Genomic DNA, 26,933 nt, shown 5'->3' on the forward strand with positions numbered 1-26,933 from the left:
GACTTATTATGGACAAGGACACCAGGTCCTTTTGTGCATCTACATTTCCTAATTTCTTACCACTTAGGTGCATCTATTTCTTCTTCGATAAGGGTTTATTTTCCATTTTTTTTCTATCTGCCATGTTCTTGCCCACTCACTAAGTCTGTCCAAATCCTCCTGTAGCTGCTGTACATCTTCCTTACAGCGCACACATCTGCCTAGCTTTATACCGCAAAGTTGGAAATGTTACATTTGTCCCCAACTCCAAATGATTGATATATATTGTGAACAGATGGGGTCCAAGTACTGATCCGTGCAGTACTCTACTAACTATAGTTTGCCATGTGAGAATCACGTGTTTACCCCTGTTCTGTTTACTGCCTGTTAACCAATCCTCAGTCCATGATGGTATGTTGTTTCTTATTCTTTTTTTTAAAAAAATTTAGAGTACCCAATTAATTTCTTCCAATTAAGGGGCAATTTAGCGTGGCCAATCCATCTACCCTGCACATCTCTGGGTTGTGGTGGTGAAACCCACGCAAACACGGGGAAATTGTGGAAATTCCATATGGACAGTGACCCAGAGCCGGGGTCGAACCTGGGAACCTGGCGCCGTGAGGCTGTAATGCTAACCACTGCGCCACCATCCTGCCCGTTGTTTCCTTTCCTGTATGCATTTATTTTGCTAATTAACCTCCTGTGAGTGACTTTGGAATATAGCCATTCTTCAAATTGGAGGTTCTGCTTCATCTTGTAATTTATTTGGTGGATTGTGCATAGCTTTTTATGTTGATGTAGAAGAACTACATCTCTGTGCATGCTACTATGAAGTAAGACAAGTCACTGTTCATTAGTGCTCCACAATGTCTGCGCCCCTCAGTATTACTGCACCAGAACTTTCATGTTTTCCTGATGTTGAATTGTGTTTCTTTCCACATTTGGTCTTTATGCCTTCTGTACTTTCTATTTATTATTTCAAGGAATGTGGGCTTCACTGGCTAGGCCAGCATTCACTGCCCATTACTAATTACCCGTGAGAGGGTGGTGATCTGCGTTCTTGAGCCTTTTCAATCCATGTGGTGCAGGTACACAGTGTTGTTAGGGAGGGAGTTCCAGAATTTTGACCTAGCGACAGTGAAGGGAGGATGATATATTTCCAAGTCAAGGTGGCGTGTGGCTTGGAGGAAACCTTCCAGCTGCTGGTACTGCCTTTATTCTTCTATATGGTTGTGGATTTGGAAGGACTGTTGAAGGAGCCTTGATGAGTTATTTTTACCTTGGGGACTTCAGTCACCTTGATTTATTTTTCTTTTTATTTACCAAACTTGAGATTTTTTTGCAGCAATATTGCTTAAAACCATTTGCATCATTTGCCAGTTTGTACTGGAGACTTTGGGCTGGCTTTCATCTTCAAAGTGGGCAGCAGGAGTTGGAATATCTCCCAGCTCAGCATGCCACCTCAGGAGTATATTCCTGCAAAGGTGTGTTTTTTGTTCCAGTGAGGTGATAACAGGAGCTGGTCCTGCCACCCCCGGAAAGGATTCTGAGGCAGCTACAGGCTGCTGACTGTTGAGGCGGGCTGCTTACCACATCCACAATGTCAAACTGTGGTGCTTCCATGGCCGTTCATCCACTATGCACTCTGTAGAGTTTAGAGAGCCAGAGCTGTCAATTGAACCATGTTTTCGCTGGGGTGCAGCTGTTTCAACAGACTAATGGGTGTCTGGGCTCTCAAAAACTCTCTCTTCTGTCAATTGCGTAATTGGGCAGCATGGTAGCACAGCTGTTAGCACTGTTGCTTCACAACACCAGGAACCCGGGTTCGATTCCCAGCTTGGGTTGCTGTCTGCGTGGAAGCGGCACGTTCTCCCAGTGTCTGCATGGGTTTCCTTCGGGTGCTCCGGATTCCTCCCGCAAAGCCTTGAAAGACGGGTTTGGAGGTGAATTGAACATTCTGAATTCTCCCTCTGTATGCCCGAACAGGTGCCGGAGTGTGGCAACTAGTGGATTTCCACAGTAACTTCATTGTAGTGTTAATGTAAACCTACTTGTGACACTAATAAAGATTATGATTACTATTCTGTTTATTTACACACAATAATGAGGTTTCAAGTGCTTTCAGTTTCTCCTGTTGGAACTTGGAATTTGGATGATTGACACTTTTATAGAGATGTAGTGCAAGGAGAGGATGGAACATTTTGAATGCTTTTTAAAATATGTTCCATTGTCACTATATGGGGTTCACTGGTTCTATACAGTCATTTTTTTTAATGGCCAGACTTTTGGAATGAAGCATACTTGGCTTTAGCAATAAAATTGTTGAATTAACAATTTGACTATCTGAATTCAAATTTCAATGCCCCAAACTGTTGGGGTGCAGAAGGAAGCCATTTGACCCTTCGTGTCTGCACTGGTTCACCAAATGAGCATTATGGCTTGGTGCCATTCCCCTGCCATTCCTCCCCCCTACCCATGCATGTATTATTTCAGTCTATGCAAGTGGATTTGTTTCGTGGTGAGGGACAGATTGACATTCTCTTGATTTTATTCTTTAATAACGCTTCCATAAGTAACATTCGTTACTACCTTGTACCATGAATCAGAGTCCTGATGTGCCTAATCCATTGATGTTAGCTAATCGTGTGATTCTTTTGTTTTTATTTTCAGTCACCAACTATAATAATGTGGTTGAAGCAAGTTCAGATACAGATGATGAAGATAAACTGCATATTGTGGAGGATGAGAGTGTGACTGATGCTGGAGAATGTGATACAAATGCACTGGAGGATGATTTGCCAACAAAGCGCACATCGTTGCCAAGGAAAGATGACACAGATGAAGAAGATGATGGTAGGTACATTTGGGATGTGTTTTGAAAAAATGAAAGCATTTTTCTTTTTAGTATGGTTTGATATTGCAACACTTTTTGATTTCGACCTTCTCACCTGGAATCATGGTTAAATGTCAACTCAAAAGGTCTTTGCTGGAAAATTCGTTGGGTAGTAATTCTCAAGGCATCAAGTCATTATCATAACATTCAAGTGGCATAGTGGTAATATCACAGCACTAGTAATGTCTAGCCCAGGCTCATTCTCTGGGGACATGAGTTCAAATCCCACCATGGCGGCTGGTGGAATTTAAATTCCATTAATAAATCCGGAATTGAAAACTAGTCTCATTAATGGTGACCCTGAAACTATCATTGATTTTTGTAAAATCCACCTGGTTCACTAACAAAGGAAATTTACCATTCTTACCTGGTCTTGCCTACATATGATTCCAGGTACACAGCTATCCTTGAATGTCAGTTCAAGGATAACTGGGGATAGGCAATAAATGATGAGCTTGCAAAATATATATACGGTATATATTTTAAAAGCATAATGATGTTTCCTAAAGATAACAACGCTGATTTATTCCTGCTCAGTACTACTTTTCCCAGTGTTTCAAACAGGGACAGGGTTTTATTCATCAATTGTAAACTTTCAGTTTTTCACCACCACAGTTTTCATGTGTGAATGTAGAGTTTAAGGGCTGGATCTTTCCAAGCATTTCAGGACCATAATGTCAAGACCAAATGCTAGCTCTGCATCTAATGGTGCAATCTTCCTGAAGAAACCCCCTTATTGGCTGCCTCCGTGTTCGCCATCCGGTTAAGGTCAGCAGGGTAGGCCCGGTACCTTCGGCCCGAGAACCGGCAGCTCTGGAGCCGAAGTGGTCCCACCAGAAGAGATGGATGCTACTGAGGCAGGTCAGAAAATGCAAGGGTGTCTCATCATAGAAGCACTCAAGCATGGATATAAATTAAACATTCAAATTATTGAAGCCATTATGTCACTTGAAAAGTAGGGGAAGCCCCTTTTGGATGAATTGTTTGGACTGCGAGTTCAGCCTTCCCAGGGACCTATTAGTGGTTCATGGATCCTCCAGCTTTGATAGTCCCCCAACTTGTCGCAGGGAAGCCACCTGCATTGAGCTTGTAGCCTTTTTATGATTGCTTTGCCAAGCCACAAAATTGCCCATAATTGGAGTCTTGATAATTTACCGCCTGCCTCTGTAGACTGGGCAGGCGATCGTAATCTCAGCCTGTCTTTGGTAAGTTCCAGCCCCCTGATCTCCAAGCCTAGCACAGCAAGACTGGGGAAATGTTAGGCCTATGGGTTTTTTAAAAAATAATTTTTATTGAAGAAATTTTTCAAAATACAAACATTTTAACCCCCCCTACATTTACATTTAAATTATAATAAAACAAAGTCAAACCCCCCTACTTAACAAGAAAAAGAAAAAAAGTCCCCCCCCCCTACTCGCACGTCCCCCCCACCCCCCCGCCGGCGAACCGACAGTCAGACCAACTTATCATTTCTAGCAGCGTCCTCGGGCAGGCCTTGCCCGTGCCACCACCGCTACCGTACTTCCTTCGTCTTTGTCCCCCCTCCCCCCCCCCCTCCTCCCCCCTCCCCTCCCGGGTTGCTGCTGTCACGGCCTCAGTTTCTATCTCTGATCCAAGAGGTCTAGGAAGGGTTGCCATCGCCTGAAAAACCCCTGCACCGACCCTCTCAGGGCGAATTTGATCCTTTCCAATTGGATGAAGTTTGCCATGTCGTTTAACCAGGTGTTAACACTCGGAGGCCTTTCGTCCCTCCACTGAATCAGGATCCTCCTCCGAGCCACCAAGGACGCAAAGGCTAATATTCCAGCCTCCCTCGCCTCCTGTACCCCCGGTTCCACCCCAACCCCGAAGATTGCAAGTCCCCATCCTGGCTTGACCCTGGACCCCACCACTCTCGACACCGTCCCTGCCACCCCCTTCCAGAACTCCTCCAGTGCCGGACATGCCCAAAACATATGTGCATGATTCGCAGGGCTTCCCGAACATCTAATACACCTGCCTTCACCCCCGAAAAACCGACTCATCCTTGTCCCCGTCATGTGGGCTCTATGCAGTACCTTAAATTGAATGAGACTTAGTCTCGCACATGACGACGACGAGTTGACCCTCTCCAGGGCGTCTGCCCATGTCCCGTCCTCTATCTGTTCCCCCAGCTCTAACTCCCACTTATCTTTCAGCTCCTCTACTGGTACCTCCTCCACCTCCTGCATAATCTTATAGATGTCCGAGATCTTCCCCTCCCCGACCCAGACCCCTGATAGCACCCTATCACTCACCCCCCTGTCGGGGAGCGCGGGGAACCCCGCTACCTGTCGTCTGGCAAATGCCTTCACTTGGAGGTACCTGAACGTGTTCCCCGGGGGGAGCCCAAATTTCTCCTCCAGCTCTCCCAGGCTCGCAAACCTCCCCTCTATAAACAAGTCCCTCAGTTGTCTAATACCCGCCCTCTGCCAGCTCTGGAATCCCCCTCCTGTGTTTCCCGGCGCAAATCTGTGGTTCCCTCTTAGTGGTGCCCCTATCAGACCTCCCACTTCCCCCTGTGTCGCCTCCACTGCCCCCAGATCTTGAGGGTGGCCGCCACCACCGGGCTCGTGGTATACCTCGTGGGAGGGAGCGGCCATGGTGCCGTTACCAGTGCCCCTAAGCTTATGTTGCCGCAGGACGCCCTCTCCATGCGCTTCCAGGCTGCCCCCTCCCCTTCCATCATCCACTTTCGTACCATCGATGTATTTGCCGCCCAGTAATATCCTGAAAGGTTGGGTAACGCCAGCCCTCCACTATCCCTACTCCGCTCCAAAAAGACCCTTCTAACTCTCGGGGTGCCATGTGCCCACACATACCCCATGATACTATTCGTTACCTTCTTGAAAAGGCCCTGGGGAGGAAGATGGGCAGACACTGGAACAAAAACAAGAACCTCGGGAGGACCGTCATTTTAACTGACTGCACCCTCCCTGCCAGCGACAGCGGCACCATGTCCCACCTCTTAAACTCCTCCTCCATCTGTTCCACCAGTCTGGAAAAGTTCAACTTGTGGAGGGTCCCCCAGTTCTTTGCCACCTGCACCCCCAAATACCTAAAACTTTAACTGCTCTTTTGAAGGGGAGCCTCCCAATTCCCTCCCCTTGGTCTCCCGGGTGTATTACAAAGACCTCACTTTTCCCCAGATTTAATTTATATCCCGAAAAGTCCCCGAACTCCGCTAGTATCCCCATTACCTCCGGCATTCCCCCCTCCGGGTCTGCCACATACAACAACAAATCATCCGCATAGAGCGAGACCCGATGTTCCTCCCCTCCCCTTGTCAGTCCTCTCCACCCCCCTGAACCCCTCAGTGCCATCGCCAACGGCTCAATCGCTAATGCAAAGAGTAAGGGAGATAGGGGACATCCCTGCCTAGTACCTCGATGGAGCCCAAAATATTCTGACCTCCTCCCGTTTGTTACCACACTTGCCATCGGAGCTGAATAGAGCAGTTTTACCCACTTGATAAATCACTCCCCAAACCCAAACCTTTCTAACGTCTCCCACAAGTATTCCCACTCCACCCTGTCAAATGCCTTCTCCGCGTCCAGCGCTACCACTATCTCCGCCTCCCCTTCCACTGCTGGCATCATAATCACATTTAACAATCTCCGGACATTTGTGTTAAGTTGGCGTCCCTTCACGAACCCCGTCTGGTCTTCATGGACTACCCCTGGCACACAGTCCTCTATCCTGGTTGCCAGGACCTTTGCTAACAGCTTGGCGTCAACATTCAGGAGGGAGATGGGCCTGTAGCACCCGCACTGGACCGGGTCCTTGTCCCGCTTCAAAATCAAGGAGATCAGGGCCTGCGACATTGTTGGGGGCAGAACCCCCCCCTCGCGCGCCTCATTAAAGGCTCGCACCAGCACTGGACCCACCAAGTCCACAAATTTCCTGTAAAACTCCACCGGGAACCCATCCGGCCCCGGCGCCTTCCCCGCCTGCATCTGGCCTATCCCTTTAATTAGCTCCTGCAGCTCTATCGGCGCCCCCAACCCTTCCACCAGCTCCTCCTGTACCTTTGGGAACCCCAATTTGTCGAGAAAGTTCTTCATTCCCCCTCTCCTCTTCGGCGATTCAGACCTATACAATTCCCTATAGAAGTCCCTAAAGACCCTATTCACCTCTTGCCCCTTCTGCACTACATCCCCACCCCTCTCTCTCACTCCCCCAATCTCTCTGGCTGCATCTCGCTTACGAAGCTGGTGTGCCAGCATCCTGCTCGCCTTTTCCCCGTACTCATACGCCGCACCCTGCGCCCTTCTCCACTGCATTTCCGCCTTCCTAGTGGTCAGTAGGTCGAACCTGGCCTGCAAGCTACGCCGCTCCCTTAATAGCCCCTCCTCTGGTGCCGCCGCATATTTCCTATCTACTTCTAGGAGCTCCCCCACCAGCCTCTCCCTTTCCTGCCTCTCCTTCCTCTCTCTGTGTGCCCTTATGGAGATCAGCTCTCCTCTAATCACTGCTTTCAAGGCCTCCCAGACCGTCCCCACCTGCACCTCACCTGTGTCATTCGTACCCAGATAGTTCTCAATGCCCGTTCTCACCCTTCTGCACACCTCTTCGTCCGCCAACAGCCCTACATCCAGGCGCCACAACGGGCGTTGGTCCCGCGCCTCCCCCATGTCCACGTCCACCCAATGTGGTGCATGGTCCGATATCGCAATGGCCGAGTACTCCGTGTCCTGCACTCTCGGTATCAGCCCCCTGTTCAATACGAAAAAATCGATCCTAGAGTACACTCTGTGGACGTGGGAGAAAAAAGAATACTCCCTCGCCCTAGGCCTACCAAATCTCCATGGGTCTACCCCTCCCATCTGCTCCATGAACCCCCTTAACACCTCTGCCGCTGCCGGCCTCCTATTCGTCCTGGAACTCGATCTATCCAGCCCAGGGTCTAACACCATATTAAAGTCCCCTCCCATGATCAGGCCCCCTGCCTCCAGTCCCGGGATGAGGCCCAGCAGGCGCCTCATAAAACCCGCGTCGTCCCAGTTCGGGGCATACACATTTACCAGTACCACATTCTCTCCCTGCAGCCTACCCCTCACCATCACGTACCTGCCCTCCTTGTCTGCCACCATCTCTGCCGCCACAAACGACACCCTCTTTCCCACCAAAATCGCCACCCCCCGGTTCTTGATATCCAAGCCTGAGTGGAACACCTGTCCCACCCACCCCCTTCTCAGGCGGACCTGATCTGCTACCCTCAAATGAGTCTCCTGCAGCATTGCTACATCAGCCTTCAGTCCCTTCAGGGGTGAGAAGACCCTTGATCTTTTGACCAGCCCATTCAGCCCCCTTACGTTCCACGTGATCAATCGGGTCGCAGAGCGACCCGTCCCTACTCCCTGTCGATTAGCCATGTCTTGTCCCTTGCTCGCCCCGGGTCATCCCTTCTTTTCTGACCCGCTTCCCATAGCGATGGCCCCCCCCCCCCCCCCCCCCCTCCCCCCCGGCTCTCCCCTTCTCGTCCCTGGTCTTTCCAGCAGCAACCCGGTGTCCCCCCCCCCCCCCCCCCCCCCCCCCCCCCCCCCCCCCCCCGGCTAGGACCCCTCCTAGCCGCGATGTACCCCACATCGTACTCCCGAGAGTCAGCTGGTCTCCGCTGACCCGGCTGCTCCTGCCACATTCCGACTCCTCCCGGTTCACCCCATCTGCGCCCGTGAAAGATCCCCTTAAAACCCCCGAGAAAGACCCGCATAATCAACCCGCTCCCCCCCGTCCCGTCTCCCCAACTTAACGATATAAATACCCAATGGCAACTAAATACATAAATACTTAACTACATACTTAAATACCAAAATAATTAACTAACTATCAACTAACAGTGTGCCCAACCATCACCCTCCATCAAACAGTATAAATAACCGCAGATAACCATAACCCGAAAAGAAAAAAAGGAACAAAAAACCCCCCCCAAGCACCCAAAGAAAAAGGGTAAGAGGGGTAAATAACTAAGGGAAATTGGAAACGGGAAAAAACACCCCATAAGAAGCCAACGACCCACAATAGAGATTTCAACAGTACAAATATACAGAAACACCCAACAACTCGAAACCTTCAAAATATTCAGAAAAGTCAACCGTTCGAGAAAAAACACCCCAAACAATCCACGAAACTGTTACCCAGTTCCGACCTGGCCTGAAAAAGAAAAGGGCCACTTGCTCAATCAAGAGTCCCCCGGCGGCTACGACCGCCGGTGCTCCCAGGTTTTAGTTCGTGTCCAACTTTTCCTCTTGTACAAAGGTCCAGGCCTCCTCTGGGGACTCGAAATAATGATGTTGGTCCTTGTAGGTGACCCACAAGCGCGCCGGTTGCAGCATTCCAAATTTGATCTTTTTCGCGTGTAGCACCGCCTTTGTCCGGTTGTACCGGGCCCGCCGCTTTGCCACCTCCGCACTCCAGTCCTGGTACACCCTTACCGTCGAGTTCTGCCACTTGCTGCTTTTCTCCCTTTTTGCCCACCTCAGGACTTTCTCTCGATCACTTAGCCGCTGGAACCGCACCAGCACCGCCCTCGGGGGCTCGTTTGCCCTAGGCCTCCTGGCCATGACCCGGTATGCCTCTTCCAATTCCAGGGGCGCCGGACCGGCCCCTTCCCCCATCAGGGAGCTCAACATCTCCGCCACATATCCCGGGAGATCCGACCCCTCCAGGCCTTCTTCCAGGCCCAGGATCCTCAAATTTTTCCTCCTCATCCGAGTGTCCAGCTCCTCGAAGCGGCTCTGCCACTTCATGTGGAGTGCCTCGTGCACCTCCACCTTTGCCCCGATGACTGTGGCCTCCTCCTCCCTCGCGGTCATCTCCTGCTGCAGATCTTTAATCGACGCCTCTTGGATCGCCTGGGCTCCCACCAACCTGGTGGCCGTCGCGTTCATGGACTCTAAGAGCTCCACTTTCATCTCCGTGAAAAAACGGAGGAGAGCGGCCTGCTGCTCCTCCGCCCATTTCTTCCACTCCTCCGATGCACCGCCGGCCGCCATTTTGATTTTCTTCCCCCGCTTTTTTTGGGGAGCTGCTGCCGTTTTTCTTGCCGCTCCACTCCGGGTACCGACCATAAAATCGGTCTAGTTCTCCTCAGGGGACCTTCCCCCACCGGGATTCGTTTTTTCAGCGCCGTTGGGGCCCTCCAATTGGCCCAAAAACACCTTTGTTGCAGGAGCTTCCAAATGTGCGGCTTAGCTAGTCATAGCCGCAACCGGAAGTCTTTAGGCCTATGGGTTGATAACCTATTTGAGAGTTGAACACATTCTCTATACCTACTCCTCACATCACCTGTCCTTCCTCCCCCAACTGCACTACAGCACACAAAAACATACAAAGTTTGCTACATTGACTGCAGAAGTGTGCTCAAAGACCAACATGACTAATCTTCTAGTAGATCACATTTCATTTTAACCAATTTCATTTTAAAGATTGCTTCCTCTGTAAAACCCAAAAAGCAATTTCATTTTGGGATGTAGTGGAACAATGTTTATAGTGATTATCATGAATGCTAGCTACTTAAGTGATCTTGTCATTTCCAGACCATAGCATTTTCTTTTCAGTTATTCATTTTGTAGCCAATCCTCCTGATGTAAGCACTTAGTACGGTGTTAATAGTACATTCCCACTCATTTATTGTCTTTCTGTTTTACCTTTTCCTAATCGTTTGCTTTCTTTCATTTCACTGCATTTAATTCCCTTCCACCCAAGAAGACTAATTAGTCAACTACATTGTGCTTCATCATAAGTGACAAGATTTCAGTGATTTCACAGTAGAAGTACATGTCAACAATGCAGCAAAAGGTGCATAATTTATATTAGCTGTGCTATCTGGATGATTGAATGTTGTAGAGGCAGACATCCATCACATCATCCTGACTTGGTACTACATTGCCATTCCTTCATTGTCATTAGGCCAAAATCCAGGAGTTCCCTCCGTAAATGTGGATGTACCTAAGCCAGGGGGACAGCAGTATTTCAGGAAGGTGGCTTACCACCACTACCTTCTCGAGGGCAATTAGGGATGTGCAATAAAGGCTGGCCGAACCAACGTGCTCACATCACAGTAGCAAATCAAAAATAAACTCATGGCAGATGCAATTTAATGCAAATAAATGTGAAGTGATGCATTTTGGGGAGAGTAGCATGGATCAGCAATATAATCCAGTGGTTAGGGGAACAGATAGGTGTTTGCGGCCATATATGTGAAGCGAAGATGGGATGTAGCCTCCCTAGTCCAGGGTCAAGGATGTGGCTGAACAGCTACAGGAAGTCTGAGGATGAGTAGCCAGCAGTCATGGTCCATGTTGGTACCAACGACATAGGTAGATAGAGGGATGTGGTTCTGCAGTCAGAATTTGGGGAGCAAATGAGCAAGCGCAATGCAAAAGTAGTGATCTCCAGATTACTCCTGGTACCCATGTGCAAATGAGGAAAGAAATGGGACAAAGTAGATGAATGCATGGAAAGATGCCGCAGGAGGGAGGGCTTTAAATTGCTGGGATATTGGGACCAGCAGTTTGAAGCAAGTTGAACAATTTTTTCAAATTGATGCATATAAATGAAGGTACAATATCATATTTGAAATCAAAGAACCTACTGAAGAAGAAATGGATACATACAGGATGAACTGTCAATGACCTAAAGATTCAATGGCTACTTTACTTGGGCAGTTATATGTATTATTTTTTTTCACAATGTAAGTATTGCTCTTTTCCAAGAATGCTTCAGTGTCAATATTACAGACGTTTGACTTCTCAGATCTGTTGTCAAGCTAAAATTAGAATTCCATGTTTTTTGTGTAATGTTGGGCAGCGCAGTGGTTAGCACTACTGCCTACGGCACTGAGGACCTGGGTTCGATCCCGGCCCCGGGTCACTGTCTGTATGAAGTTTGCACATTCTCCCCGAGTCTGCGTGGGTTCACCCCCTCAACCCAAAGATGTGCAGGTTGGGTGAATTGGCCATCCTCAATTTCCCCTAAATTGGGAAAAAAAATAATTGGGTACTCTAAATTTATATTTAAAAAAAAAAGATTTTTTTTTGTGTAATAGATTCAAAATCTCCTTTGGAAGTGCTGTATATTGTGCATAATGTCCTCTGTCTTTCTGGCGAAACTGACTTTTGCAGGGTTCAGCTCATGTGAATTTTGTTTTGGTTCAACAAATGCTATGCAAAGATTTTTATTTTGAGACTTGACGCTACAGTTGCATTTATGTTCTCCCCAAGTAAATTGAATTGATTTAATTTATGGTTATATTCAATATTTGAATTAAATTTTTCAGTAAGCCAGAATGGACTTTTGAAAGGTTTAAAACTGATGAGGTATTGGATTGGTTGTCTATACTTGGATAAGGCCCCATGGTCAGATGTGATCCATCCAAAGATACTGAGAGAAGAGTGGAAATTGTGGAGGCACTGGTCATAATTTTGCAATCTTTCTTGGACTCGGGTAGTGCCAGAGGACTGAAGAAATGCAAATGTTAGCCTTATTCAAAAAACAGTGTAAAGATAAGCCCAGGAACTACAGGTCAATCAGTTTAACCTTGCTGCTGGCGAAGCTCTAGAAACAATAATTCAGGTCAAAATTTATAGTCACTTGGGCAAATGTGGCTTTTTAATGAAAGTTTGTTGAGGAATAATTGTTTAACTAACTTGCTGGATTTATTTTTGACTAGGTTAAGGGCAATGTTGTTTAATTGATGTACATGCATTTCCAAAAGGCATTAGAAAAAGGAATAAAAGGGACATTGCAACTTGGACACACAATTGGTTGAGTGACCGGAAACAGAGTAGTGATTAATGAATGTTTTTCAGCCTGCAGGCAGGTTTTGAGTGGCGTTCCCAGGAGTCAGTGTTGGAACTTCCACTTTTCCTCATAAATTTGGCCTCCTTCTCTGCTGTATTTATTGTGCGATTACAGAATTGCGTAGATAGTTCCATTGTAAATATGTACGTAGGATGTAAAATGCTAAGAGTTAGCACAGTTTATGCAAATAAAAGGTTTCTAATGTGTTTGGAAAGAGAATTTGTTACAATGTAGAAGTCACATCCCCCAGCATGACTTAAATTCCTAAACTGATCGAGGAACTCATTATAATTTCTTTAAAGTACACTCGGATATTCCTTGCTCTCTTTGTTCCTACCTGTCACTGCCCCCCCCCCCCCCCCCCCCCCCCCCCCCCCACACACAAAGATTTCTTTACACTGCTTTCATATTCCCAACAGACAGTTCCAATACTGGAACCCATCTCCCATTGTTTCAATACCAAATGGCAAGCTTCTACTCCTCCCGCTGTTCCTGCACCTTAATGCATTGCGACCCAAAGTATCTTCTAACATCTGCCTTTGAATTCTGAAAAATGAAACATTCAATTGAAATGATTCATTTCTAAACGAAATAGTAATCCAAGCCTCTGATATGACTGTAATTTATCTGGAAATGTAATTTCAATTGCATTTGCTTAGTACATCGTGCGCACTGTTTCAACTTACACTTAACACACCGTGAACTTCTAAAACCATATGAAATTCATCAGTTCGGTGCATGAAAGACCTTTCCCCAAGAATCCTGTCCCTGGCAACCGCCTGAAATTACCAGTGTTCACAACCATGGTGTCACATTTGACACGCAGATGAGCTTCTGACATCTGAGACCGCCTATTTCCATCTCCAAAACATCTTTCAATTTTACCCTGCCTCAGGGCAGCTGCTGCCTTCATTACCTCTGGACTTGACTTGCACAGCACTCTGGTTGGCACCCAACTTCTACGTTCCGCATGAGGTCATCCAAAACGTAGCTGCCCATTCTGCAGAGGCAGTGGTGTAGTGGTATTGTTACTGCACTAGTAATCCAGTGACCTGCGGTGATGCTTTGGGGACACAGGTTTGAATCCCACCATGGCAGGTAGTGGAATTTAAGTTCAATGATCAAAAGCCAATTGTTGTAAAAAATCCATTTGGTTCACTAATGTCCTTGGGGAAGGAAATCTGCCATCCTTATCTGTTCTGACCTACATGTGACTCGAGAGCCATAGCAATGTGGTTGACTCGTAAATTAATCTGAAATTGTCTGGCAAGCTACTCATCTGAAGGGCAATTAGGGATGGGCAATAAATGCTGGCCCATCTAGCGACACGCATCCAAAGTCTTTAACTTGAAGTAAGTCCCGTTCTCCCATAATCCCATTGCTCACTCAACCACATTTGCTCCTGGTCAAGCAACATCTTGATCTGAAAATTCTCATCCCTTGTTTTCAAATCCGTACATGGCCTCGTAGTCTTGCCCCTCCCTATATTTGTAATGTAATTCAACTCCACAACCCTCTAAAATATCTGTGCTCCTCCAATTCTGACCTATTGTGCATTCCCAATTATAAGTGCTCCACTATTGCCTTCAGTTACCTTGACCCCAAGCTCTGGACTTCTCTCCCTAGACCTCTCGCCTTTCCCCTATCTTTTCTCCTTTAAGCTGCTCTTAAAACCTTCTTTCACCAAACTTTTGTCATTTGACTTGCTATTTCCTTCGTGGCTCGGTGTTTTGTGCTGCTCCTGTGATGCCGTGGGGTGTTTCATTATGTTAAACACCTTCTATAAATATGTTGGGCTGGATTCTCTGAGCCTCCGTGGCAAAATCCAGCCATGAAGAATGGCTGCTTACCTGGAAATCGGCACCAGTGCCGCTGAAACGATTCTCCGGTCCCCAGCAAATTGCTCGCGCGTGATTTACGCGGTGCGGCTAGGGGGCCATTGACAGAGTCTTTGACACGCAAAACTGGGCGAGTTCCCGATGGCGTGGTACTTTTTCTAAAAATATTTTTATTGAGGTTTTGCAGAATTTTTCATAATAAAACAGTAGTAACAATAATAACAAAACAAACTAGAGTGAACATTAACATAGTGCAAAAAGAGAATATACAATAACAATTAAATAGACATTACCCCACACGACCCAGTCTTCCCACACCATCCCAATGAAGCACTCACCCACCCTCCCCTCAGGATTACTGCTGTTGCTGACATTTTAATTTTCCCAGAGAAAGTCGACAAACGGCTGCCACCTCCGAGAGAACCCTAGAGCAGACCTTCTTAAGGCAAACCTTATTTTCTCGAGGCTGAGAAATCCAGCCATGTCGTTAACCCAAGTCCCGGGTCTTCTGACACTCCAAAGATCGCTATCTCTGCACTCGGCACCACCCGTGTGTTAAACACCTTGGACATTGCCCTTGCGAACCCTTGCCAGAACTCTCTCAGCTCCGGGCATGCCCAAAACATGTGGACATGGTTTGCAGGGCTGCCCTTGCACCTCATATACCTGTCTTCTACCCCAAAAAACTTGCTCATTCTCGCTGCCGTCATGTGTACTCGGTGGACCACCTTAAATTGAATTAGACTGAGCCTGGCACATGATGAGGAGGAATTAACCCTGCCCAGGACCTCTGCCCACAGAGCCGCTTCCAACTCCTCACCTAGCTCCTCCTCCCACTTGCCCTTGAGCTCCTCCACCGGGGTTTCCTCCATCTCCTGTACTTCCAGGTAGAGATCCGACACCTTCCCCTCCCCCACCCAGGTGCCGGAGACCACCCTGTCTATCCTCAGTGGCGGCAGTGTCGGAAAGGCCACTACCTGTTTTTTCAGGAAGGCTCGTACTTATATTTAAAGGCGTTTCCTGGCGGCAGATTAAATTTGTCCTCTAGTGCCTTCAAACTGGGAAAGCTTCCGTCTATGAACAGATCTCCCATCCTTCTGATGCCTGCCCTCTGCCAGCTCTGGAACCCACCATCCATCCTACCCGGGACAAACCTGTGGTTGTTACATATCGGGGTCCAGATCGACGCTCCCTCCACCTTCTCGTACCTACTCCACTGTCCCCAGATCAGCAGTGTCACCACCACCACCGGACTTGTGGAGTAACGGGTGGGCGAGAATGGCAAAGGAGCCGTTATCAAAGCTCCCAGACTAATACCTTTTACATGACGCTGCCTCCAGCTGTTCCCACGCCGCCTGTATACCCAGGTAATGAAAACTTTGATCTACCATCCTGAGCGGCAGCTCTTTCAGTCTCTCCTCCTGCCCTCTCTCCTCCTGCCCCTTGGTGTGGATCACAAACAACCCGCTCTTTCCCATGTTCAGTTTGTACCCTGAAAAACTACCAAAATCCCTCAGGATCCGCAGAACCTCCTCACCCCCTCCACAGGGTCCGAAATGTACAGGAGCAAATCATCCGCGTATAGCGAGACCCGATGTTCCACCTCACCAGTCCCCACCAGTTTCTCGAGGCTCTCAGCGCCATAGCTAGCGGTTCTATAGCTAGGGTAAATAGTAACGGGGAGAGGGGACACCCCTGCCTCGTTCCCCGGTGAGGCTGGAAGTACCCCGACCTCAGCCGGTTTGTACATACACTTGCTACAGGTGCGTGACACAGCAATTTCACCCAGCCAATAAAGCCCTCACCAAACCCGAACCTCCCCAGCGATTCCCACAGGTACTCCCACTCCACCCAGTCAAAGGCTTTCTCTGCGTCCATCGCTGTTAACACCTCCGCCTCCCCTCCCTCTGAGGGCATCAAAAGTCTCCGGACATTGGTATTGAGTTTTCTGTCTTTAACAAACCCAGTCTGGTCTTCCTCGATCACCCCGGGACGTAATCCTCAATTCTTGTGGCCAGAAATTTAGCTAGAAATTTGGCATCCCCGTTTAAAAGCGAAATCGGCCTGTATGACCCGCAATGTTCCGGGTCCTTCCCTCCTTTAAGAATGAGTCAGATCAAAGCCTGTGACATTGTTGGGGGGAGGATTCCTTTCTCTCATCGAAGGTCCTCATCAGGAGTGGGCTCAGTATTTCCGAAAATTTCTTCTAGAATTCTACCTGATAACCGTCCAGCCCCGGGGCTTTACCCGATTGCCCTCTATACCCTTGACAATCTACTCCAATTCAATCAGGGGCCCCCAGCCCCTCCACCAGGTCCTCTTCCACCTTTGGAAACCTCAACTGGTCCAAAAATTGCCTCATCCTTTCCGCTCCCATCGGGGGCTCCGACTCGTATCATTCTACTTGCTTTCTCCCTGTAGTCATAGACTGCCCCCCTTGCCTTCCTCAGCTTTGGGATTAACGCCCTTTTGTGGTCAACCTGGAGCCCACGCTCTTCGCTTCCTTGAGCACCCCCACAGGGAGCCACCGCCCCCGACCCACAATTGGTACCTCGAAATTGATGCCTCCTCTGTCAGCAAAGCAGCATCCCCCCTCCCCTCCCCCTCCCAACAGCCCCACTACCCAAAATCCCCCGCCAAGCACCAGCTGAGCACTTGCTCACCCCCCACTATGCTCCCGAGAGTCAGCTGACCCATACTGACCCTGGCAGCTCCCGCCCCCTGGCGCCGATCAGACTGTCGCCTCATTGTCCGGGCCCCTCTCCCCACATGCATAAGCTAATTAAACTACCTCTCCAGCCCCATTGAGTAAATAGTAACACAAAACGAAAAATAAACAGAAGACACTAACATTGCCCCATGAGGAGACACTTGTTGAACCAAGGCTCCAACTTCCTGAAAAATCACACTAAGTACAGGGCCCGCTCCCCCCTCCGTATCTCAACTTTGCCGAAAACACTGCACCCTCCAGCCACCACCACAGCCCTTACACGCACCCACATTGTATACAATCTTATATTAGAAACGGTACCATGTTACCCAGCCCCACTGCCGCATTCCACCAAAGCTTAACTGTCCTTTAATTCAAGTCCAGCTTTTCTTGTTTAACGAATGACAATGCCTCATCTGGCGTCTCAAAATAGTGATGCCGTTCCTTGTACGTGACCCATAGCCTCACTGGGTGTAGCATCCCAAATTTCACGCCCTTGCTGAAGAGGGTCGCCTTCACCCGGTTGAATCCAGCACGCCTCTTGGTCAGCTCCGCACCCACGTCCTGGAAGGCGCGTATCATGCTGTTCTCCCACCTGCTGCTTTGTTCTTTTTTTTGCCCACCGCAAGGCAAGTTCCTTTACCGAGAAGCAATGAAATCTCACCACTATGGCCCTCGGCAGTTCATTTGCCTTGGGCTTCCTTACGAGGGCTGTGTGTGCCCCGTCCAGCACCAGGGGTTGAGGGAATACCCCTGTCCCTATCAGCGTCTCCAGCATCTTGGACACAAATGCTCCCGCTCCGACCCCTCCACACCTTCGGGGAGGCCCACAATTCTCACTTTCTGTCTCCTGGACCTGTTTTCTAGGTCCTCCAGCCTCTCCTGCCACTTTTTGTGGAGGTCATCCTACGCCTCCACCTTCAGGGCCAATACGACCAACTCGTCTTCCTGTTCGGATAGCTTTTTCTCCATCTCCTTAATCACATTCCCTTGTGTCGCCTGAGTTGCGATCGTTTGGTCTATTGATGCCTTCATCGGGGCATGTCCTTTTTAAGATCAGCAAAGCAGCCCCTAAGGAACTCCTGTTGCTTCTGTGACCACTGCGCCCATGCACCCTGGTCTATACCGGCCTGTACCGTGCCTCAGCGCCCGCTGCGCACGCTTCTGTCTATTGGGACTTACACGCTTCACCCTGCCACTCCTGGTCCAGCTATCCATACAACAGAGAGGGAATCCTTTTGGCAGTGTTCAATCTGCCCCAAAAAGTCCATGAAAACTCCTGAAGAAAGGTCCCAGAGTTTGTTCCAGACGGGAGCTGCCGAATGCGCGACCTACTCCTCCATGACCGCCACCGGAAGTCCCAATGGCGTGGCTCTAACCACGTAACGGCCGACGGGAACCTTGGGTGGCAGCTGCGGGGGACGGGAGAATCGATGGGGGGGGGGGCTCATGGACCGCCAGGGGAGCGATCGGGCGGCACGGACCCGCAGGCGCACCCAATCTCTGGGAAGGCCTACATTTGTGATGACGGTCCGCGGTGCGAGTCCGCCATGTCGCACGGCGCGGCAAGAAGCTCTCCAGGCCCTGCCAGCCCCCTGCAGATCGGAGAATCACTCAGGACTTTCTTAAGGAAACGCCTGAGTGAAGTGCTAGCGTTTTTCAGCTGGCATGGGGGCATAAAATAAAATAAAAAATAAATAATCTTTTATTGTCACAAGTAGGCTTACATTAACACTGCAATGAAGTTACTGAGAAAAGCCCCTAGTTGCCACATTCCGGCGCCTGTTCGGGTATACAGAGGGAGAATTCAGAATTCTCAGCAGATACGGAAATTGGTCTGCATCACAAACCAGCTGTCTAGCCCACTGAGCTAAACCAGCCCTAAACCATAGCCCCATTTTTGGCGAACCTAGCCTGTTTTTTACAATCCTCATGCAACTCAAACTACATATCAATTCATGCAATTCCAAATTATTTCAGAAAAGTTGGGCATCATAAGGAATTAGCTTTAAACTTTAAACCATCGCGAAGACTACATGCCTCATGAACTTCAACCAAATGGACTTCTGGCAGTATAGAAATGTGTGTCGGATGTTACAAGGCCAGTGAGCAAACTAGAAGTCTAATGCTTTTCCCACGACCCTGCCATGTACCAGTAGTTACATCGGCATTTGTTTTTGGTAGGCTGGGCAGAAGATTTTGTACAATCCATCTTGGGGAAAGAGTTGCAAAGACTGGCAGGATCACTGGGGAAACTCTGGTGCTTATTTTTCTTGCAACAGATTTGAATTGATACATAATTAATAAAGGTGCAGCTGTTCCAATCATCTTGTAAATATGGTAGTCTGCCCTTAAGCAATAGCATATGCTGCTTGGTCCAAATTCTGTGCACAAATGAAAGCCTAGCCACATCTCACTGCTCTAGAGGGTGCTGTTTGCCATCAAAGGAGCTCAACTTTGTAATATTGTGTCAAAGATGATGAGGAACAAGTTATTTGACCAGTCTGCTACCTAATTGTAAAACATTGACTTGATTTTAAGCATTATGACATTTTGTTAGTGCCCATTATTAACCTATTGGGACTTTAAATGCTTCGTGTAAAGTTATTATGCCAATAAATAGAAACATTTTCATGCAAATTCTTCCATAATAGGCACTCTCTATTTGTTCCTGTAATGGTGGTTGAGTAATTCTTGAAGTTACCTGGCATGAATATAGTTCACACCAATGAAAAAAGTGTTATTCTTAATGACTCATGTGGAAACTTTGTGGGAGGCATGAAAGGCACTTGCACAGCATTTTACTTTTGCATTTCAGTTATGTTGGCACAGTAAATCTGACCACTGCTGTGCCTTCAGAAATTCCAAGTACTTATATTTTGGCACTTTTTAAAATTACTTAACTATAATGTTGCGAAGTGTACGGAACAAAAAGAGTATATTCAAAATCTATTTCGAAATGGATTGGCCTAAATGAAAAATAACATTTTGATTTCTATTCTAACATAGTGGAAACTGTGCATCCTGATTCTTGGTACTCTTTTTATCAATTAACTTGGATGCAATTGACACAGTATTGCAATACAGTCAAGTCCCGTCATTTGCAACCCCCTCTATCATAAGTTTGTTTACCCGTGTGAATGTAGTTGTGTACGTATTTGAATAATCCGCAATTTAAAATGTTGAACTTAAAATGTTGAACTCTCACTGTTTCCATGTTGGCCGTACAAAGAAAATGCACACTGCGCTTTCATCAACTCTGCATATGCGCAAGCTCATAATTTCATACTTTGAGAATTTGCAGGAACGGGACCCCCATGAACAGCAGTTGACTGTTGCTACATTACTGGACTTGTGATCCAGATCCTGAATTCAGAATTGAGAAAATGAGACTATAATTGCACCATGGTGGTTTGAGAACTTAAATTTTGAGCAGTATATCAGTAAAATTGTCTGATTGTCATAATGGGATTGTTCTTTATACCCAATGCAAGCTGTTTTAGCATACTAAGCCATTATAAAGAATATGGACTGCAGTTGTTTAATGAAGTACACACCCTCCACTAAGGGCAACAAATACAATAATAACCTGAGAACATAAAAAATTAGTTCATAAGAGATATGATTCCGTCTTGAAAAACAGAATACTTAGTTAATGAGTCTCACAAAATAAATTTCCTTTAGCTTGACCTCAGAATACTGTCTTTCATGTTTTCACCTAAAAGGCATGAAAGAAGGAAGCAGCTGGAGTCAAATGGTTTCAGATGAGCCTACCTCACAGGAAGCGGGTTTCCGCGTTATGTCGTCGTCTTTTTTTAAATAAATGTTTTTATTGGTTTTTTTGAACAAGGTATAATTACCGTTATGTACACAGAATAAGAAACACACATTTTATATATATATATATCGACAGCGGCATCTCTGTACATCGGGCAAAATTACCCACCCCACATAAGTAGGCGACTGCCTGCGGGGGGGGGAGGGGGGGCGGGGACTGGGGGGGCAAGCACACCTTTGGGTGCCGGGGAGAAAATCACAGCGTGCGATATTTGGCTGTGCTGTGTGTTCCTGTCGCCCGCCCTTCCTGGACGGGTCTCGCTGCTGTCCCACGCTCGCCCCCGCTTCTGCTGCTCCTCCCGTCTTCCTTCTCCAGTTTCCTCGTTCCCCGCTCCTGGAGATGTCATGCTTTCCGAGAGGTCGGACAGCCACTCTGCAGCTCTGGGTGTTGCTGCTGACCGCCAGCCAAACAGGATTCTACGGCGGGCGATCAGGGAGGCAAAGGCAAGGGCGTCCGCCCTCCTCCCCAGGAATAGATCTGGCTGGTCCGAGACCCCGAAGACCGCCACTTTTGGGCATCGCTCCACCCTCACCCCCACCACTTTGGACATGGTCTCGAAGAAGGCTGTCCAGTACTCCACGAGGCCCGGTTGGCCGGGCCTCTTTGGTACCGTTCACATCTGTCTTCCACCTCCGGGAAGAACCTACTCATATGGGTTCTTGTTAAGTGGGCTCTATGTACTACTTTTAGTTGCATCAGGCTGAGCCTTACGCACGTGGTGGTGGAGTTGACCCTATGCAGTGCCTCGCTCCAGAGTCCCCACCCTATCTCAATCCCCAGGTCCTCCTCCCATTTCTTTCTTGTTGCGTCCAGTACGGTGTCGGCCCTTTCTACCAGTCGGGCATACATGTCGCTACAGTTCTTTATCTAGGATACTTGCGTCCAGTAGGTCTTCCAGTAGTGTCTGTCGTGGCGGTTGTGGGTATGTCCTTGTCTCCTTTCGTAAGAAGTTTTTGAGCTGCAGATACCGTAGCTCGTTCCCCCTGGCTAGCCGAAATTTCTTTGTCAGTTCGTCCAGTGTTGCGATCCTGCCGTCCATGTATAGGTCCCTGACTGTCAGTGACCCTCCGTCCTGCCTCCACCTTTTGAAGGTGGAGTCAGTCAGTGCTGGTGTGAACCTATGGTTGTTGCAGATGGGAGTTTTGTCCGACATTTTGGTCAGGCCAAATTGCTGCCGCAGTTGGTTCCAGGATTGGAGGGTGGCTGTCACCACTGGGCTGCTGGAGTGTTTTTTGGGTGGGGATGGGAGTGCTGCCGTGGCGAGGGCCCGGAGGGAGGTCCCCACGCAGGAGGCCTCCTCCGCGCGCACCCACTCGGCCTCTGGATCCATCCCCTTACTCGCTCGGCTGTTGCCGCCCAGTGGTAGAATTGTAGGTTTGGGAGGGCTAGCGCCCCCCCCCCCCCCCCCCCCCTGGATTTTGTTTTTTGTAGGACCTTTTTTGGGATCCTCGTATTTTTACCCCCCCCCCCCCCCCCCATACAAACGCCATGATTAGTTTGCCCAGCGCTTTGAAAAAGGCCTTGGGGATGTAGATCGGGATGGATCTAAACAGGAAGAGGAACCTGGGCAGTACGTTCATTTTGATCGTCTGGACTCTCCCCGCGAGGGAGAGTGGGAGTGTGTTCCATTTTTGCAGGTCCTTTTTTACTTCCTCCGTCATACTGGTGAGGTTCCATTTGTGGATCCCTTTCCAGTCATGGGCTATTTGGATCCCCAGGTAGCGGAATTTGTGTCGGGCTTGTTTGAACGGCAGCCCCTTTATTGCTGCCCCCCCAACCCTTGCGGGTGTACTGGGAAGATCTCGCTTTTGCTCATGTTGAGTTTGTAGCCCGAGAAGGCTCCAAAATCTTTCAGGAGTGCAATGATTCCGTCCATGCTGCTCTGTGGGTCCGAAATGAAGAGGAGCAGGTCATCTGCATAGAGTGAGACTCTGTGCTTTCTGCCTCTCCTTCGGCGGTTCGATCGCTAGGGCGAACAGCAGCGGGGACAGTGGGCATCCTTGTCTGGTGCCCCTGTGCAGCTGGAAGTATTGGGAGTTGGTGTTGTTGGTCCATACGCTCGCAATGGGAGCGTTGTATAGGAACTTTACCCAAGAGGTGAACCCTGTTCCAAGCCCGAACCGCTCCAGTACCTCTGAGGTATTTCCATTCGACTCTGTCGAAGGCCTTTTCTGCGTCCAGGGAGACGATCACCTCTTGTGTTCTCTCCCCGGAGGGAGTCATTATCACGTTCAGCACGCGCCTTATGTTCGAGGTAAGCTGTCTACCTTTGACGAAGCCCGTCTGGTCCTCTGTGACCACCTCAGGTACACAGTCCTCTAGCCTTTTGGCTAGGATTTTGGCCAGTATTGTGGTGTCTGCGTTGAGCAGTGAGATGGGTCTGTATGACCCATATTCCGTTGGGTCTTTGTCTTTTTTAGGTATCAGCGAGATTGAGGCCTGTGCTAACGTGGGTGGCAGTGTGCCCCTAGCTAGCGAGTCTGTGAACATCTCCTGCAGGTGCGGGGCCAGCGCTGTCGCAAATTTTTTGTAGAAGTCCACCGGGAATCCGTCCGGTCCCGGCGCCTTCCCCGTCTGCATGGAGCTAATGCTGTCCATAATCTCTCCCAGTGCTAGTGGTGCTTCCAGGTCCTGTTTTCTGCCCTCTCCCACGACTGGTATGTCCAGTCCATCAAGGAACCGGTTCATCCCAGCCTTCCCCGTTGGGGGCTCTTAGGTGTACAGCTCTTGGTAGAAGGCCTTGAAGGTTTTGTTAATCCTCTCTGGTTCTGTTTCCAACGTGCTTCCTGTACCCCTGATTTGCGCAATTTCTCTGGTGGCTGCCTGCTTTCTCAGCTGGTGTGCCAACAGGTGGCTGGCTTTGCCTCAATGTTCGTACAGGGTCCTGCGCGCCTGGCAGAGTTGATGCACTGCTTTCCTGGTGGAGAGCAGGTCAAAGTTCCTTTGTAGTTCTTTCCTCTCCGCCAGGAGCTCTACGGTCGGGGCCTCGGAGTATTTACGGTCTACCTCCAGTATGGAGTCGACCAGCTTCTGCCTAGCCAGCCTTTCCTCCCTATCTCTTTGCGCTTTGAAGGGAAAGAATTCCTCTCTTAGTACGGCCTTTAGCGCTTCCCAGAACGTGGAGGGTGAGACCTCCCCGTTTTGGTTGTTCATCTTGTACTCTTCTATGGCCCGCACTATCCTTTCACTGAAGGCCTTGTCAGCTAGTAAAGCACCGTCCAACCTCCATGTGGGGCGCTGGGCCCTTCCCGTCTCTAGCCGCACGTCCATGTAATGTGGAGCGTGGTCTGATATCACAATTGCGGAGTATTCCACTTTGTCTATCCCTGGAAGCACCGTTTTCCCCACCACAAAGTAGTCAATTCTGGTGTACACATTGTGTACTGGGGAGAAGAAGGAGAATTCCTTCCTCTCTTTTCCCCCCCCCCCCCCCCCCCCCAATGATTAGTCGATGCGTCGCTATGTCCGGGATTTCTGCCATGGTCTTTTTTGATGAAACTCGTGTCATCCCAGTTGGGCGCGTACACGTTGACTAGAACCACCGGTGCCCCATCCAGGGCCCCGCTGACCATGACATACCGCCCCCCTGAGTCTGTAACCGTCTTTGTCGCCCTAAACATCGTCCTCTTGCCGATCAGGATCGCCACCCCCCTGGCCCTTGTCCCATAGCAGGGATGGTAGGTTTGTCCCACCCAACCCTTTCTTACCCGCAGTTGGTCCTGCTCCCTCAGGTGCGTCTCTTGGAGGAAGATTATGTTGGCCCTCGTATTTCTGAGGTGGGTGAGGACTCTGGATCTCTTCACTGGGCCGTTAAGTCCCCTTACGTTCCAGGTGATTATCCTGGTGGGGGGCTTCTGCCCCCTCGCTCCTGTGGGATTAACCATACTTATCTGGTGGACGTGCCCCTGCCCTCCCGGGGTTTCCTTTTGGCCGTCCAGGATGGCCGCTGTCGCTGCTTTCCCCATGCGATCGGGTCTCTGCGCTCCGGGGTTTCCCCTTGTCCCGGGGGCACCCGCCATGGCCGTCCACTGTGTGTCCGCCATGCGGGTAGTCCCTTGCACTCTGGGGTCTCCCTTCTCCCACAGACCGTATTGGGTGGGTGCTTGCAGCGGTTCCTTGTTTCGAGCCCTTGGTTGTGGCACTTTGTAGCCCTGTTCCTTTTCTGGCCTCTTTTGTCCCTCCTTCCCTGCATCTCCCCTCCCCGGTCTCTCGCTCCCTGTGCGCCCCTCGCGCCCCGTTTGCTCTCCCGACTTTGACGGGTGTCCCCCCCCCCTCCTGTTGGGGGTGCGCTGCAGCCCTGCTTTGTTGTGTGCCCCCGGCACTAGCTTTCCTGCTACTATGCTGGCCCCCCTCTCGGGGTTATTGTCTCACTTCTCCCCTGCCTGGCCTCTACGGTTTTCTGCCTGCTCTCCCTACTCCATTACTCTCGTTCCCTCGTGCTGGGGCCTGGCCTCCCACCTGGAGCGGTCCCTCGGGCAGTGGTTTGTTCTTTGTTCTGGGTGTTCTTGCTGGGGGGGGGGTCTGGCATTGCCTCGCCCCTCTCCCCCCGTCGGCGTCTCGTTGCCCCTTGCCAGGGGCCCCTCGTCCCTACCCCCGCTGGTTGTTTTCCAGCCCGTGTTCCTCGACGAACCTATTCGCCTCAGCGGGGGCTGTAAAGAAGTGTTCCCTGTTTCGGTATGTGACCCAGAGTTTCGCTGGGTACAGCATACCAAAACACACTCTGCTCCTGTGGAGAGCTGCTTTCGCTCTGTTGAACTCAGCCCGTCTCCTAATTATATCTGCCCGAAGATCCTCATAGATTCGAATGGCGTGCCCTTCCCATTTGCAAGCTCTATTTTCCCTGGCCCAGCGCAGGATTGTCTCCCTATCATGGTACCGGTGCAGTTTATGTCATCATCTTAATCTAATGTTATGAAGACTACACAATAGCTACATTTCTCTGCATACTTTCACTTCTTCAGCTCCTGTGTGCTTGAAATGCTTTACAGTTGCAGTTAACAATCAATCCCTGTTTTACATCTGGAAAGGCTTAAAAATATAAACATTAAAAAAAAAAAATTCAATTATTGCACTTGTTTGTAATTGTGGCAGTATATAAGAAAATAAATTGTGTTCTGAAACTGTTCTAGGTGCTAGTTATGAAGAAAGGTTGAGTAGATTAGGATTGTTTTCGTTGGAAAGACGGAGGTTGAGGGGGGACCTGATTGAGGTCTACAAAATTGAGAGGTATGGACAGGGTGGATAGCAACAAGCTTTTTCCAAGATTGGGGGTGTCAATTACAAGGGGTCATGATTTCAAGGTGAGAAGGGGAAAGTTTAAGGGAGATGTGCGTGGAAAGTTTTTTTACGCATTGGGTGGTGGGTGCCTGGAACGCTTTGCCAGCGGAGGTGGTAGAGGCAGGCACGATAGCATCATTTAAGATGCACCTAGACAGATATATGAACCGACGGGAACAGAGGGAAGTAGATCCTTGGTAAATAGGAGACAGGTTTAGATAAAGGATCTGGATTGGCGCAGGCTGGGAGGGCCAAAGGGCCTGTTCTTGTGCTGTAATTTTCTTCTTTGTTCAAACCAGATTTCAAACACTTTTGACATTAACAATTGCATTTTATATCGCTTTTTTACCCGTTATCCCCATGTGTTGTGCAATTTTTCTGATCTCGTTAAGTATTGCAGTGTGGGAGTTTAATTTGTCGATTTTGCTGCCACATTGTTAAGTCAGTGCTCCACTGTACCACCTGAATTCGAATCGCTTGGTGTTCACTATTTAGAATGTTAATGTTCTGATCTTAAAAGCTGATGCAGTTGTATATTTCTTCTCTATCAGTGCATTGTAAGTATAAGGAACAGAG

At 49.0% G+C, this 26,933-nt stretch overlaps 1 protein-coding gene across 2 annotated transcripts in view; it reads left to right on the plus strand.

The window, feature by feature from the left end:
- Positions 1–26,933, plus strand: part of zeb1b (zinc finger E-box binding homeobox 1b) — a 224,630-nt gene that overhangs the window by 122,149 nt on the left and 75,548 nt on the right. For both annotated transcript variants that reach the window (XM_038798259.1, XM_038798260.1), the window contains exon 2: positions 2,650–2,832. In XM_038798259.1, coding sequence (XP_038654187.1) covers positions 2,650–2,832 — 183 coding nt within the window. The remainder of the gene's footprint in view (positions 1–2,649; positions 2,833–26,933) is intronic.

Source organism: Scyliorhinus canicula, chromosome 5 (genome assembly GCF_902713615.1).
Source record: "Scyliorhinus canicula chromosome 5, sScyCan1.1, whole genome shotgun sequence".
Classification (NCBI taxonomy): domain Eukaryota; kingdom Metazoa; phylum Chordata; class Chondrichthyes; order Carcharhiniformes; family Scyliorhinidae; genus Scyliorhinus; species Scyliorhinus canicula.